This window comes from Musca domestica, unplaced genomic scaffold (assembly GCF_030504385.1).
Source record: "Musca domestica strain aabys unplaced genomic scaffold, Musca_domestica.polishedcontigs.V.1.1 6, whole genome shotgun sequence".
In the NCBI taxonomy this organism is placed as follows: Eukaryota; Metazoa; Arthropoda; class Insecta; order Diptera; family Muscidae; genus Musca; species Musca domestica.
In genome coordinates, this window is record NW_026712363.1 from 1,155,139 (window position 1) to 1,170,312 (window position 15,174).

At 36.7% G+C, this 15,174-nt stretch overlaps 1 protein-coding gene across 6 annotated transcripts in view; it reads right to left on the reverse strand.

The window, feature by feature from the left end:
• LOC101900172 (fat-like cadherin-related tumor suppressor homolog) overlaps window positions 1–15,174 on the reverse strand; it is a 466,944-nt gene that overhangs the window by 280,635 nt on the left and 171,135 nt on the right. For all 6 annotated transcript variants that reach the window (XM_059129200.1, XM_059129194.1, XM_059129199.1 and 3 more), the window contains one exon: window positions 10,103–10,374. In XM_059129200.1, coding sequence (XP_058985183.1) covers window positions 10,103–10,374 — 272 coding nt within the window. The remainder of the gene's footprint in view (window positions 1–10,102; window positions 10,375–15,174) is intronic.

Below are 15,174 nucleotides of genomic sequence, written 5' to 3' on the forward strand. Positions count from 1 at the left end.
CCGCAATCGAAGATGTCTATGAAGCTATGGTTTTCAATTTTAACTGCACCACCTACGGAATTAACAAAGAAAGGGGTTTTGTTTCTAAAAGGGTTTCTGATGAATTTGCTATTAACATAATTTTTGTTTGATCCGGTGTCTATTAGGAATTTTAGTTCGTTACCATTTTTCGTTCTGTATGGAAAGTATGGCAACGTAGAAGTTAATCTAAAAAATTAACGTCATCGACTATTGGTTGATGTTCCAAATCTTCTTCATACTCGTCGTCATAGCTCACTTCATATTGCTGCTCTGTTGAGACTTCGTAATCATCTGATTCATTGTCTTCACGAACATTGGCCTCGATGTTGAACATCTTTTGTTGTCTTTGGGGCTGATGAACGTTTCAGAATTTTGTCGTTTGAAGTTAAACTGTCTGTTGTTGCTAGTACTATTCATTTGTGGCCTATTTTGGTAGTCAACATGTCTGGTCTGGATGGATTGATCTACATCCATTGGGGCTGCAGGATTTGGTGGAAGAGGAGGTATGTGCCCAATAAACTGATTTTGTACAAAATGATTCCTTTCTGGAGGTCGGTATGGAAAATTTCCGGTTGTTTGGTACTGCTGTTGGCCGTTCTGAAATGTCTGATAACGATTATCAGCTGGACCTCTGTACCTTTGTTCACTTTGAATATTCCTATTCCCAAATGTTAGTTGAGGAAAGAATTGTCTTGGGAAATTTGCTTGTGGGACTCTATTTGGTTTAGGTCCCTTTTCAGTGGCATGTTGGATGCGAACACCCAAATTCCCTAGTTTCAGGCAGGCATTGAGTGCCTGAGGCAAACTTGTTGGGTTAGTTATACTCAATAAGCTGGGAAGATTACCGTTTAGTCCACGTATAAACGTGTCTAATGCTTTGTCCCTGTATGTCTGAGTCAAAACTTCCAAAGCTTCACTTCCTAGATCCAAACAGTCGATCTTGTCTAGGATCAGAGATAGGTGGTGGTAAACCTTCTGATAAAATTCAGTAAGCGTTTGACCTCCCTGACATAAAACCGTCATCTGATATTCCAGAGTCGAAATGTCCCTCTTGTCTGAGAAATGTAGGACTAAGCATTTCCTTATGGCCTTCCAATTCAATGGGGTCCGATACGACTCCAAAGCTGTGTCAGCTTCTCCTACTACTTTATGCCTTATCGTGTGTAGGATTGCGAAGTACTTCGCAGTTCCTTTCTGAGGCTCGTAAATATTCAAAATCCTATCTACCGCTTTACTCCATGACGTAAATTCACCGGGCTTACCTGCGAATTCCCTTAATGTTTTTACTATGTCCGGAATTCTCTCCCCCTCTGAGATGTCCCCAGAACTTACTATGCTGATATCTTCCGTGGTACTAACATCCTCCCCCTTTTAAGAAGGTTTGTCACAGTCTCAGCTATGATCTGAGTTAGTTTTTTTTTTTTGAGATTCGTTAAAAGGGTCAATTCTAAGATTTTCACCAGACGATGTGGTTGCTGAATTTGATAAAATCATGGCGTCAACTTTCGATATTAGATTTTCCAAATCACTAAGCATTTGATAATTTCTTTTACTTAATAATTTCTTGCTCAACTTTGTTAATGTTTTTTTTTTTTTTTTTTTTTTTCTAATCTCTTCTGCCTCAACTTATAATAGTAGTTTGTCCATATCACTTATCACTTAATATTTTCATTTATCTTTCTGCTTTGTTTGATTTTATCTCTCTGTTGCCAATATGATTTTAGTTTCTTTTTTTTTCTAAATTTCCTAGCTCACAAATATTTAATTGATTTTTTATGATTACACAAATTATTTTTATTTTGTCTTTTCTATGTCTGCACAATTTTTATACACTTACTGCTACTTACTAATATTATTATATTCATCATATTCTTTTTATACCGAGTGGCAGCTGTTCTGTTGAACGTCCTTTTTTCTTCACGATACTCAGGGGCTTCCTCGTACTCGGTTGGGTCCTTGTTGGATTGAATGTTGGGCGCCAGTTAATTGTGATCAGAAATCTTCCTGATTTTTAGAAGTCAAAGTTAATTGAAATCAAAAATCTTGTTAATTGCTTTTGCGGTGCTATGCATCTCTTTATTCAGAAGTCAGCTTAGAATTGATTTTAATTGTGTCTTATAACTATAATTGAGGAGTGCTGTGGCGATCACGCCACTTGCATAAAAAGCTACCTTGGCTAAATGTTGTTCCCACCGTTCAGTGGAATATGATCCTCTTGTTGAATGTTGATTGAGTTCGCTGGACTGATTTTGTGGTGTCAGCGGAAAGTTGGAAGTGGTTTTGGTGTGACACAGTGGTGTGATTGGACTAAGGTGTTAACTTATATACAATAATAGGATAGCTGTACTAGGGATTGGGTGGTACGTCTCTTACGCGGTCTCCAATGGTGATAAGGTAAGGACGTGTATTGTTGCCAAAGAGTATAAATCTTATCTTCCTAAGCAACTACAGTGGAGGAGACGTTACGGTGGCGAGAATGGAATCTAAATCCGGGAGGATTCTCATTTTCACCTCTCGATACCTACCGTATGAACGACCTGGCCACGAAGTGGAGGAGCTGCTTAAAGATCTGGCTGACAAAGGACATCTAATCATGGGCTGTGATGACAACGCACACCACTTCCAATGGGGCAGCAACGATACCAATGTCAGAGTTGAGTCAATTTTTGATTTTATCTTGAAATATAATCTCAAAATATGTAAAAGGGGCAATGATACAACATTTCAAATCAAAGACAGGGCAGAGGTCATTGACCTCAACCTTACTAAGAAGGATGAATCTCTTATACAAGACTGGAAAGTTTTTCCTGAGTGCTCGTTCTCAGATCACCGGAAGATAGTTTTCAAAATCTTAGTGGAGGGAATTCATCAAAAACCTCATAGAAACACAAAGAAGGCAAATTTGCACAAATTTATGAACCTAACTATATCTAGGCTTCACTGTTTCGACAACATGGTCTTAACCTCAACCCTCGATACAGACAACTCCGTAAATGTGATAACGAATGCCTTGCTTGATTGTTTGGAAAAAGTCTCTCCGCTAACCTACCAAGCCAAGTTAAGGAGGGACAGTAGACGACTGTACAATCAGAAAAGGAAGGAAAATCGGACTGGGATGCCTATGAGATATCCTTCAACAAGTACAACAGCGAGATCAAGCGCATATCTTGGGTATGCTTCATCGAGTCAATAGAAAGTTTCAACGGTGCCTCCAGATTCCGTAAAGTCCTTTCGAAGGATCCTAAATCCATAGGAAGTATAAAACGGACTGACGGCACATGGGCCGACTATGGACTAGAGAGTCTCAATCTGCTAGCCAACACCAGTCCGACTCATTTTAAACTGTCCCTTAATACCCTCATTTCCTCCGTAAATTGGGCTTCTGTGTGTCTGTGTACCAGCCATAAAGATCTAGAATATGTAATTGATAAATTTTATATTTTAAATAGATTTAAACTGGAATGTGTTACAACTACTAGAGTTAAAAATTCAAATAAATATCCATGAATAACCCCTGATTTATCAAAATTAAAAAATTCTAAAAATAAGCTATTTCGTAAATATAAAAAATCAGGCTTAACAATAGTAATTAGTACAACTCTGTTGCTAGATCTAAATATACTTTAGAGTCTCGTAGATTGTGTAACCTTTACCTAGACAAGATTAAAATAATTTTAAATCCCATCCGAAATCTTTTTATAATTTTGTTAATCTAAAACGAAAAGTTTCCTCAAAGCCCTCAGCATTGAAATACAACAATAAAGAATTTGTCACAGGCACAGATATTGCTGAACACTTCGCAGATTTTTTGCCACAACCTATTCCAGTACATCTTGCCAAATTAAAGATTCGTATCCTTATAAGTTATCACAAGCTGCTCAAATTTGTATGCCTTTTCTACAACGTCAGGAGGTGTCAAATAGTCTGCGTAGTTTAAAATCGATTAAATTTCCAGGACCGGATGGCATACCTAATATAATTCTTAAATATTGTTCAGAAACCTTAGCAGTTCCTTTAACTATATTGTTTAATTATTCACTTAAATTTGATCACTTTCATAAGTCTGGTAGTCTTACTAATGTGTCAAGTTATAGAGGAATTGCAAAATTAAGTGACATTCCAAAATTGTTCGAAAAAATAATTACTGCAGTAATTTCACTGAAAATTCAATCTATATTGAGTCCATATCAGCATGGTCTTCGTAGTGGTCTTTATACAATCTTATGCAATGTACATCAACAGTAATAAAAGGATTTGTTCAGCGTAAACAAACTGATGCAATTTATACTGATTTTGGTAAAGCTTTTGATAGGGTTAAACATGAACTCCTAATATATAAATTAAATTATATGGGTTTCAACACAAACTTAGTCAAATGGATATCATCTTACTTACAAGATAGATCATAACTAGTTTTGTGTGAAGGGTATCTATCCAAAACGATTAGCGTCCCATCGGGAGTTCCGCAAGGAAGTCACCTTGGGCCGATCCTCTTTCTTTTTTTATCAACGATTTACCTACTTCCATAAATTACTCGAAATTGTTAATGTACGCAGATGATATTAAGTTACTCATTTCCCATAATTGTGATAAACGAGCTAGTTTACCAGAAAACGATTTAGATAGCCTTTTCCAATGGTGTAGTTTAAATTGTATGGAGTTAAATAGCATATGTGCTTCTCCAGATCTTCTTCTCTGATAATAAAATATAATATTGACGGTCATTCATTATCAACTGTAGATTCATTTGTTGATCTTGGCCTCTTGATGGATCCAAAATTAAATTTTAATAGCCATGTAATAACAATGGTAAATAAAGCAAATGGTGTTTTAGGTTTTGTTAAACGGTGGGCCAAAGAATTTTCTGATCCATATACATATAACAAAACAGTTATTTACGTCCCTTGTTAGACTTATTTTAGAATGCGGTTCTGTTGTATGGGATCCTCAATATGCGATATACTCAGATAAAATAGAATCAGTGCAAAAAAAAATCTGCTATTTGCTTTACGAGGTTTACATTGGAATAGTGATTTTGTATTGCCCTCTTATGCTAGCAGGCCAAAATTAATTACATTGCCTACATTTAAAAGCAGACGTATTATGTTGAACTCCATGTTTGTACTAAAAATATTAACTGGTAATATACCTTCAGATTTCCTCATCTCATCTATTAGAATAAATATTTCCTACTAAATTCCTATTATGATGCGGATCATGGTGTGTACGCGATCCCTTCGTAGAGGGAGGTCGCCCCCTCGGTTGGCAGGGGTGGGAATGTGAGGCGTTGGAAAGTTCGAGAACACCCACTTTCCCCGCTGTACTGATACGGTAAGCCATCGGCAAACCGATCAAGTGCATCGCGACTATACGGCTAGGGACCAAATCTGGTTGACAGAATTGTAAGATTATCCAAAATTATGTGGACTATAGACACATTCAAGCCTTTTAAATCCCAAGGGCCAGACGGCATTACTCCCGCAATGATTCAGCGTGTCTCAGCGTCAATATCCACAATAGTGATGGAGATTTTCAAAGCTGTGTCTGTGCAGTCACTTATATCCCTAAAGCGGGGAAACCGAGTCACTCACTTCCTAAGGACTACAGACCGATACGTCTCTCATCCATCCTATTGAAAACATTGGAAAGGCTGAAAGACATAGAGATCAGATCTTTACTAGCCAAGACCTCCATCAGCACTGCTCACCATGCCTACATGAAAGATAAATCTGTTAAAACAGCAACATGATGTCGTAGGGCACATAGAGAAGAACATGAAAGGCTCCTTGTTCACCTTGGCTGCCTTCCTCGATATTGAGGGAGCCTTCAACAACGTCACGTTAAAATCCATTCATGATTCACTATCAAAACTTAGGGTATCCCAACTCCTCATAAATTGGGGAAACATCCGTCAGGAAAACGGTCACTAGGGGCACGCCGCAAGGTGGTGTCCTATCACCATTAATCGGGCTTTTGGTTATTAATAGCATACTCATAGATCTAGAGGGAAAAGGAACAAAAGTAGTCGCATACGCTGATGATGTCGTCCTATTGATTGCTGGGAAATTCTTGCAAACAATCTCTGTCCTGATGCAGGGAGCTCTAGTCACCATAAAAAGGCGGGCGCGTCGCAATGGACTTGGCGTGAAACCATCAAAGACATAGCTCGTCCTTTTCACTAAGAAACGTAAATATCCTTCATTTACACCACCGAGGCTAGATGGAGTCACTTTAAACCTCTCACCAGAAGCCAAATACGTTGGCACTATCCTCGACCACCAGTTAATTTAGGAAGAGGAACACTGAGGAACGAGCTAAGGAAGGCTTGATCGCACTCTATTCCTGTAAGAACTCCATAGGTAAAAGCTGGGGCCTCAAACCACACATCATTAAATGGATGTATGAGTCAATTGTTCGCCCCATTCTATCCTATGGAGCTCTAGTATGGTGGCATTCCTTGAAGAAGTCAACGACGCATTGAAAAAGTTCAGAGAGCCGCACCCCTATCAATAACGTGTGCCTTCAGGAGCACACCTCAAGCAGCACTGGACACCCTACTGTGCTTAAGTCCACTGAGCATACATGTTGAAGAACAGGCATTCAGGAGTGCTCTTCGACTCAGAGAACTAAACGAATGGCGCAATCAACCCTTTGGATATTCTGCGATTTTAAGACGTGACCCACCTGATATACACATACCTAACAGAGACGCCTGCGCCCATGACAACCCACCTTTCCGCGGCATAGCTGTTTATACTAAAGGCCCGAACAAGACGAATTGTATGACTTATGCTTTTTTCGACACACTGACTTTGTCTAGTCAATCATGGGCTATGTATTTGATAGGCAATGACAATCAACAACATCCCCCATTTTGATTCATGTGTGCCATTGCATAAGGTTCGATCGTGGCATGGCTGACTCGAATATTTGCATGGTGTTCTCCATAAATGCAGGGTGTCAACGATGACATCGAACCGTGTCATCGTCAAATTGTGTGTCATTTGTGTACGTGTGCTTAAATTGAGAGAGTGTGTGTGTTACTTTCGACGATGAGGGTGTGTTTTTGTGTGTGCTGTAATTTTGAAGTAACAAACACCGCGTAAATATAAAATTGAATAGAAAAAATAAAATATATACTGAACAATCCCAATTTATTGGTGATTATCATAAAATTTCGGTCATAAAAAAGAGGTAAAAATTGTTTGCCTATTTTCTATCTACATATAGTGTTCTTTTAAAATTAAAGTTTGTGGGCAGAGATTTGACTTTCATTCAATAACAGAATATGCATATAATTGAACAATGGAAGTATATAGTGTTGTTACGTGAATTACAGTAGCACACTCATTCTCATTTATACCTCACTACCGGAGGCAAACATTTATGAAATTATAATCAAAATAAGAAAAATTTTTAGGGGATTATTGTGTTTTAAAAAGTATTAACATTTTAGATTGTTTCGTCAATAACCACGATATGTGAAAATTTTGTGTGAACCAATTAGAAGTACCTTTAATATTTTAGTATTCGCCAAGAAATTCTTTATTACAAAAAAAATTATTTTTTCACATATCGGAAAAGCAGGTAGCGATTACGCTTTGCCTTTATCACGTGTGTGTCTTTTTGTATGACACACTATTCAACATTCTCTTTTATTGGTCATTACATGTTATGATGATGGGTTTGAGTGTGACCGACATGACAAGACAATGAGCATTCGGTTGGATGTCACGCACTGTTATGCGTTTGATCAAACAGGGCACTACGACGAGCGTTTTCTCTCCATGGCATAAATGGAGAAAATTGTCACATTTGCAGCCGTTTAGTTTATACCGACGGTTCAAAGATGGACTGTGGAACGGGAGCTGGTGTATTCTGTGATACACTTAATGTTCGTGAATCCTACAAGTTTGGAAACGACTGTCGCGTATTTCAGGCGGAAATTTTTGCGGTCAAAAATGCCACAGACCCGCTGGTCATTAGGAATACTGAGCTTAGCGGTCCGGTGACTTTATATGTCGATAGTCAGGTGGCACTGAAGGCCTTAAACTCCTTTACCATTAAGTCTAGGGCTGATTTGAACTGCATAAAAGCCTTGGAAAACACTGGGTTGTCCATCAAGCTCTGTCGGGTTCTTGGTCACTATAACATCCCAGGTAACGAGACTGCAGACGAATTGGCCAGGCTAGGATCCGAATCAACTACCATTGAAGTAGATAACTCGGTTAAATCACCACTGTGCCACTTCCTACAGGTTATTCACAGACATTACTCTGAGACAATCCAACAAAAGTGGAATCTGGCCCACGCTCTCACAAAATCGCTACTGTCGTTGTCGAAAACTGATCTAAAGCTTGTGGTGGGTATCATCACAGGCCACTGCAAGGTAAGGGCAATGACTTCGAAATGGGATAGCGACGACAATGACTACTGTGTGATCTGTCAAGATGAAGAAGAAATTGAGACACTTGCTTTGCCACTGCCCAGCACCCATTAATGTGAGACACAGGTTGTTGGGTGAACTAGTGTCACATGATCTGTTTTCTTTTTCTAGTACTGACCCTATAGTAATTCTACAATTAGCCAGAAGATTTAAGTGGCTAAAGACGACACGGCAACTTCCTTAGCCGTAGATCACACTCTAAAACTCTATCTTCTATCTCACCCCCTTCTATCAACCATTCCTTCCTTTTTTCTTACTATTCTTCTAGGATGAACACAATGGACCTATAGGTCGCCGAGTGGAGCGGTTACCAAATGGTAACTCTGCGTCCTTTAACCTAACCTATATATATAGGAATATACGGAATATAGGAAAATACGGACCTATAAAAAACTGTTCTGCCAGAGAATATAGTGCTCATTTAAACCTAAACTACAAACAAAGCTTTGGAAAATGTGGCTAATATCATCAAAATGTAGAATATCGGAAATACCGTTGTATGTGGAACTCGTTTGGACTCCAGCGTGATTACAACTGACTGACAGTATATAAATATTCTGATCAGCTACATATATACACTGTTGCGTCTCAAATATTTCCATGAGTTACAAACGGAATGACAGGCTTGTGTATATCAGTCAGAAATGTTATATGTAAATATAGAAGTCAATTGCTGTAGCATCGAAATACAAAGATCGAAGGTCAAAGTTATTAAACTCATCAAATACTACAAAGTAGATGGCAAACTTTGCATCCAGGTATTATAAGGGAATTAATATCTGCCAAATTGAGACAGACAATCAATATCAATTGAGGTCTGCAATGATGAAACTATGCCTATCAATGAACAACGTACATATGATGCCGATTTATGGAACATATTATTAAAATTAGTTTTGATATGGATTTTGGATCAAGTTTTAAAAAGTATCATATGCAGAACAACTTTCGCAAATATGGGGTAATAATAGACCAACCTATTACGGGTGGATGTAAATCTAATTTCAAGATTTAAAATGAAATGAAATGCTATAATAAAATTGATGCAATAAAATTTTGACAAAATTACCAAGAAAGCTGCTCGTATATAAATAAAAAAAATAGGGATTGTTACATATGTCTGCAATAGGGCACAAGATATGCTGATCCATAAGCGAAAAAAAAGTACATATCGAGAATCCACCACCGTAAGATTGATTATAGATATGATTATCACACATCCACTTTGTGTTATATGGCAAACCCATATAATGATGTATGATTTGCAAGAAAATATTTTAAAGATTAGATGTACCGCATCAGGAGTGGTAATATAAATGTAACCAAAGAAGACGTGACCAGATAATACCATCGATGTCATTACAGCTTTAAAAAGCTATTTGAAATCATAGGTCAATTCTGTATATAGCAGTTTTTATATTTAATTATTACGTGCAAACATAGGATATATGTAAGTGTTTAATTAGTCTCCCTGATAACAATGGAAAAAAATGTAAGCGTGCAACCGAAAGTGTTGCAAATGAAACCAACATATTGTCTGGTAACATGTAATCGTAATGAGCAATATGCAATCGTAGCAAATAAATTTTGAAAATTTGGTGTGAATATAATAAAGTATACTATAAGAAAACTTACCTTGTGGTTATCATACCAGTAGAGTTGTCGATTTGAAAAGTGTTGTTTAAATTCCCTTCCACTATATCGTAACGAATTTTGTTGTTTATATCTTTGTCCATATCAGTAGCAGTTACTTTCAACACTCCAATTCCTTCGTAAGAAGGTAAGTATAAGGTAGCATTCATTTCTTGCATTTCAAAAATTGGTGGACAGTCATTTACATTAACAACGTAAATAGTTACATGTGCTAAGCTTCTAGAATATAACTTTGGGCTTCCCTTGTCATTGACCTGTAAAACAAAATTATATTATTTCCAGCTTAAATAACGTCTTAATCACTTTCCACAGATATACAAAAGTAATGCTATGACATGAATATATTGCATTTTGTATTTAAAAAAAGTACCTTAAAAAAATGGAAAATTTGATACTAAATGAGCCACGATATTGTTCGCGAATTTTTTAAGAGCCTCTTCCACATCTTTTTATATGTGACTAATGTTAAAATTTGCTACCATTAAGTTCAAATAATTAATTAATTTTGTTTCCATAAATTATGTATGCGATAATAATCGTTCTTTATGCAAATTATCTTTTCATACTAAATTACAATTGCAGTAAATAAATATCTGTATTTATCTATACATGTAATAGTCTTTGAAGCTGCATTAATCGCATGCAGAAAGCTAACTTCATACGTAATTGATGTGTGGAATTAACATTTGTAAATAAAATGTACATGTCGCCATTTTATCGCTGGCAGATCATGTTTCTGAAGGATATTTTTATTCGCTCTTCCTTTTCCTGTCTTCAGAATTTAAATTGCTCAATTGCTATTTCAATTTTGAGAACCTCTGCATTATTTTGAGCTTTGTTCACTGTCAAATTCAATGCTGTAAATCCGTCATTTAACATTAAAATGTATTGAATTAACATTATCATAGAACCCAGTGTTACCTTTAAACCCCCCACCATAGTATGTAATCACATATATACATATATATATATATATATATATATATATATATATATATATATATATATATATATATATATATATATATATATATATATATATATATATATATATATATATATCTATATATATATTGTAGAGGAGATGCCAGTGTGCCAATCAGCATCCGTGATTGACGAGTATTGGAAAGTTGTGGTGGAACGTATCGAACTTATACATATATATATATGTATATATATATATATATATATATATATATATATATATATATATATATATATATATATATATATATATATATATATATATATATATATATATATATATATATATGTATAAGTTCGATACGTTCCACCACAACTTTCCAATACTCGTCAATCACGGATGCTGATTGGCATATATATATATATATATATATATATATATATATATATATATATATATATATATATATATATATATATATATATATGTATAAGTTCGATACGTTCCACCACAACTTTCCAATACTCGTCAATCACGGATGCTGATTGGCACACTAGCATCTCCTCTACAATTCCCTTGGCGGATACCGTAGTGAGCGGATCGCCGCTGGGTATTGGTTGTTGGCGGTTGGCTCACCTTGCTCTCATTGAAAGTAGTTGTAGTTGTAATAATATACAGACATGGGACCCTCAGCGGTCACTTGTCTCTATTTGCATATGTATTAGAAATAGACAAGGGATCCTCTGCGATCACTTATAACCTCTGCGTTCACTTGTCTTTGAGAAACGAAAGCGAAAGCACACGGCCTCTGTCGCCACTATCACATACCAAAAGGCCTCTGTCGCCACCCCAATTACTGAAGGTAATTTGTCGTCGTTGAAAAGAAAGATACAATAAAGCATGAATTTAATTTACAATATACTAATTATTCTTGTGTTTTATTTCTTATTATATTTTCTTTCTTTACACCACACGCGCGTAACACCCGCACCGCACCAAATCCCTCAACTACACACCTCTCACAACATAATAACTCTGGGGAGCTTTGTTGTTGCTACCGCTGTCGAAGCCCTTATCCCCACTCCCCTGAGTTAAACATTGGTCCTTCGAGCCAAAATTTGTTGTCGTTTGTTTGGATGAAGAAATCACTGGATCCCTCCCATCATCACCAAAATATTTGACTAAGGAACATGTACGTAAATTCAGTTTTCCATTTGAAGTGAGCTACCCGCGATTCTTAGTGCATATTAAAATTGTTTCGGTTTGGTCGATTGTTCTACAGTCCACTCTCGTCTTTCTACAAGAAAAGAATATTATTTGTACTGATCATCCAATGCCGCGGTGATCATACTTTTGCCTTTCGTTTAAAAACAAGTCAGTTGGTCGACTCGTGTTAACACTTCTTGCGTTAATTAAGTGCATTCCCCTATAACAAGTAGTTCTATCGTTGTGAAAATAATTAGCTTTCTTTGTACTGATCATCCGTCGTCGCGAAAAAATATTTGATGCTCTTGCTCTGCTTCGTTCATTATTTCCATTTCTAACTCTCATCTCAAATGTTGAACCCTTTGTGAGAATAGAAAGTGTCCCCCTCGTTGTTGCTCTACTCTCTCGCCTTAGTTGAAGAAAAATTTGCATCACCAAAGCATACATTCACATTCTTTTATATTTGGTCGTTTGGTTTATTTGTTGTTCAATTTCTCACCAACCAAACGTTCGCTGTTGTTATCCCCTTCACGTTTCAAAGGTTGAGCCCTTCAAAGAGAATTGTTTGTTTCTAATTACCAATAACAACACACTTGCAATAACAGTGCATCCATCTGTCGATTGGTTACTTTGTCGTCGTCACCAACGCGCATTTATTGTTGTTGCAATTCTTCTTCCTTTGTTTCTAACCATCGATCAATTCTCACTTGAGAACTTGCATTGCCAAAAATTGCAACAAAAATACTTCATCATTCCACGCGCCCTTTTTAGCGTCGGTTTGATATACAGTGAAAATAACAACACTTGCTTTGATCTCCAACTCTCACTGTTGGATCGTTTGTGGCGTCGCTTGTTGTGTGGGTGCGTAGCTGCTTACGCATAGTCATTTCTCTGCCGACGTCGCTTGTGTTTTATTCCTCTTTGTGCGATATCCGTTGTTGGTTCGACACAGTGGGGTAAAACAGTACAAATTGTGAATTTTTTGCAATTTATTTTAGAATTAATTTTTTGTTAATTTTGTGATATATTTTGGACTAGTAGTAGGGTTTTTGGAATTTTTGGACGAATTCACCCTACATTCGGCATTCTTTGCAGGCATATTTAGCAACATATATTGGTGATAATTAATCGATTTTTCTGGCTAGATTTGAAAAATTTGTAGATATTATTTAACATTTGGCTGAACAATTGCAACCTAGTAGGGTTTTTGAAATTTTTGGACAAATTCACCCTACATTAGGCATTATTTGTAGATATTTTCAGAACAAACATTAGTTGAAAATATTCGTTTGTGGCTATTTTCTTCAATTCTTTGGGCAATTTATTTACAGTTGTTGGTACTATTGGTGATCCTCTGTAGGGTTTGGTTATTTTTTTTTTAAGAATACACCCTACTTTCGGCATTCATTTTCTTAATTTATTGATATTGGAGCAGTTTTAGTAATATTTGTTACATAGGAAAAGATTTTCTTAATTTCTCTCCTATTGAGCCCTGCTATATCCTCAATATTTATAACTTTTTGAAGTATCTGAAGGTTTTCAGTTTAGGAAATTTGTCATTTCCGTTCAATAATAGCAACCTTTGTCTGATTTTCCTTACTTTTGCATACTGTTTGTATTATTTTTGTTATAAATTTAGTAATAAAATGTCGATAACGCCAGTTACTCGCTTTGTTAGAGCTTCTAACACACTTCTCAAATCTGTTGAATTCTTCGAACAGATAAAAGAATCTCAATTTACTATATGTAATCTCGAAATTCGAATTACGAAAATTCAAGAATTGTGGGATAAGGTCTTGCACACTTACACTGAGTGCAAAAACTACCTCACGGCATCCGAGACTGCACAGGTTGATAATTTGGATGGCGTTGAGGATAAATATAATAATTCATTTATCGCATACCATTGGTATTTGACCACAATTAAGCGGCATCTGGCTCGTCTCAAATCACCCGTCTATGAGAATTGTTCTGCTATAGCTCCTCCTCCTAATAGTGATAGTTTTACACCACCTTCAGGCTTGCTTTGGAGCGAACCTAACTCATCGGTTCCTGTGCAGTCTGTTTCTCCACCCCTTAATACGAGCTCCAAATCTCCCACTAATATGAGTTCCAATTCACCCTTCGATAATCATTGTTTCATGTTGCCACCTGTTGATATCGAAGTCTTTGCTGGTGATTTTGTGTCTTGGCCCACCTTTCGTGATTTGTTCACCACACTATTTATAAAGAATGTTCGTCTTTCAGACATTGAACGTCTCTGTCATCTTAGGCAGAAGACCACCGGTGAGGCTCGAGAAATCGTTTCTAGATTTCCACTCACCAATAGTAGTTTCCATTTAGCGTGGAAAGCATTGTCGGATACCTATGACAGAAAAAAGAAACTAGTCATTCTTTGAAAACAATTCAACGTGAAATAAATAGTTGTCTTGCTGCAATGGCCGTCTATGACGTCGCCACGGATCAGTGGGATCCAATTATTGTGTATATTTGTTTGCAGCGTTTGCCTTTTACCACCTTGGCTTTGTGGGAGCAAAGTATAAAAAATAAGTCGTTGTTGCCTTCCTGGCCAGACTTAGATGCTTTCCTCACAGACAGAATACAAACTTTGCTATGTATTCAGAGCATACATAACAATCCGCCTACAGCAAAGTCCTTGCCCAAAATTGCCTTATCCCCTAGTTTCTTGCCTAAATCGGTGCTATCAAAGAGTGTTTCACCTCGTCACTACTCAACTAGGTCGTTAGCATCAAAGCATGCTCTTACATCTAGTTCGGGCATTAACAAGTCTTTGGTACATGAGTCCAAATATATTTCTCCTTCTCCTCGGTCTACTAATTTAGGTCAAGACATTTATTGCCCAATTTGTCCTAACCAAAGTCATATTCTAAGACTTTGCCCACAGTTTAAAAAACTTTCGTTC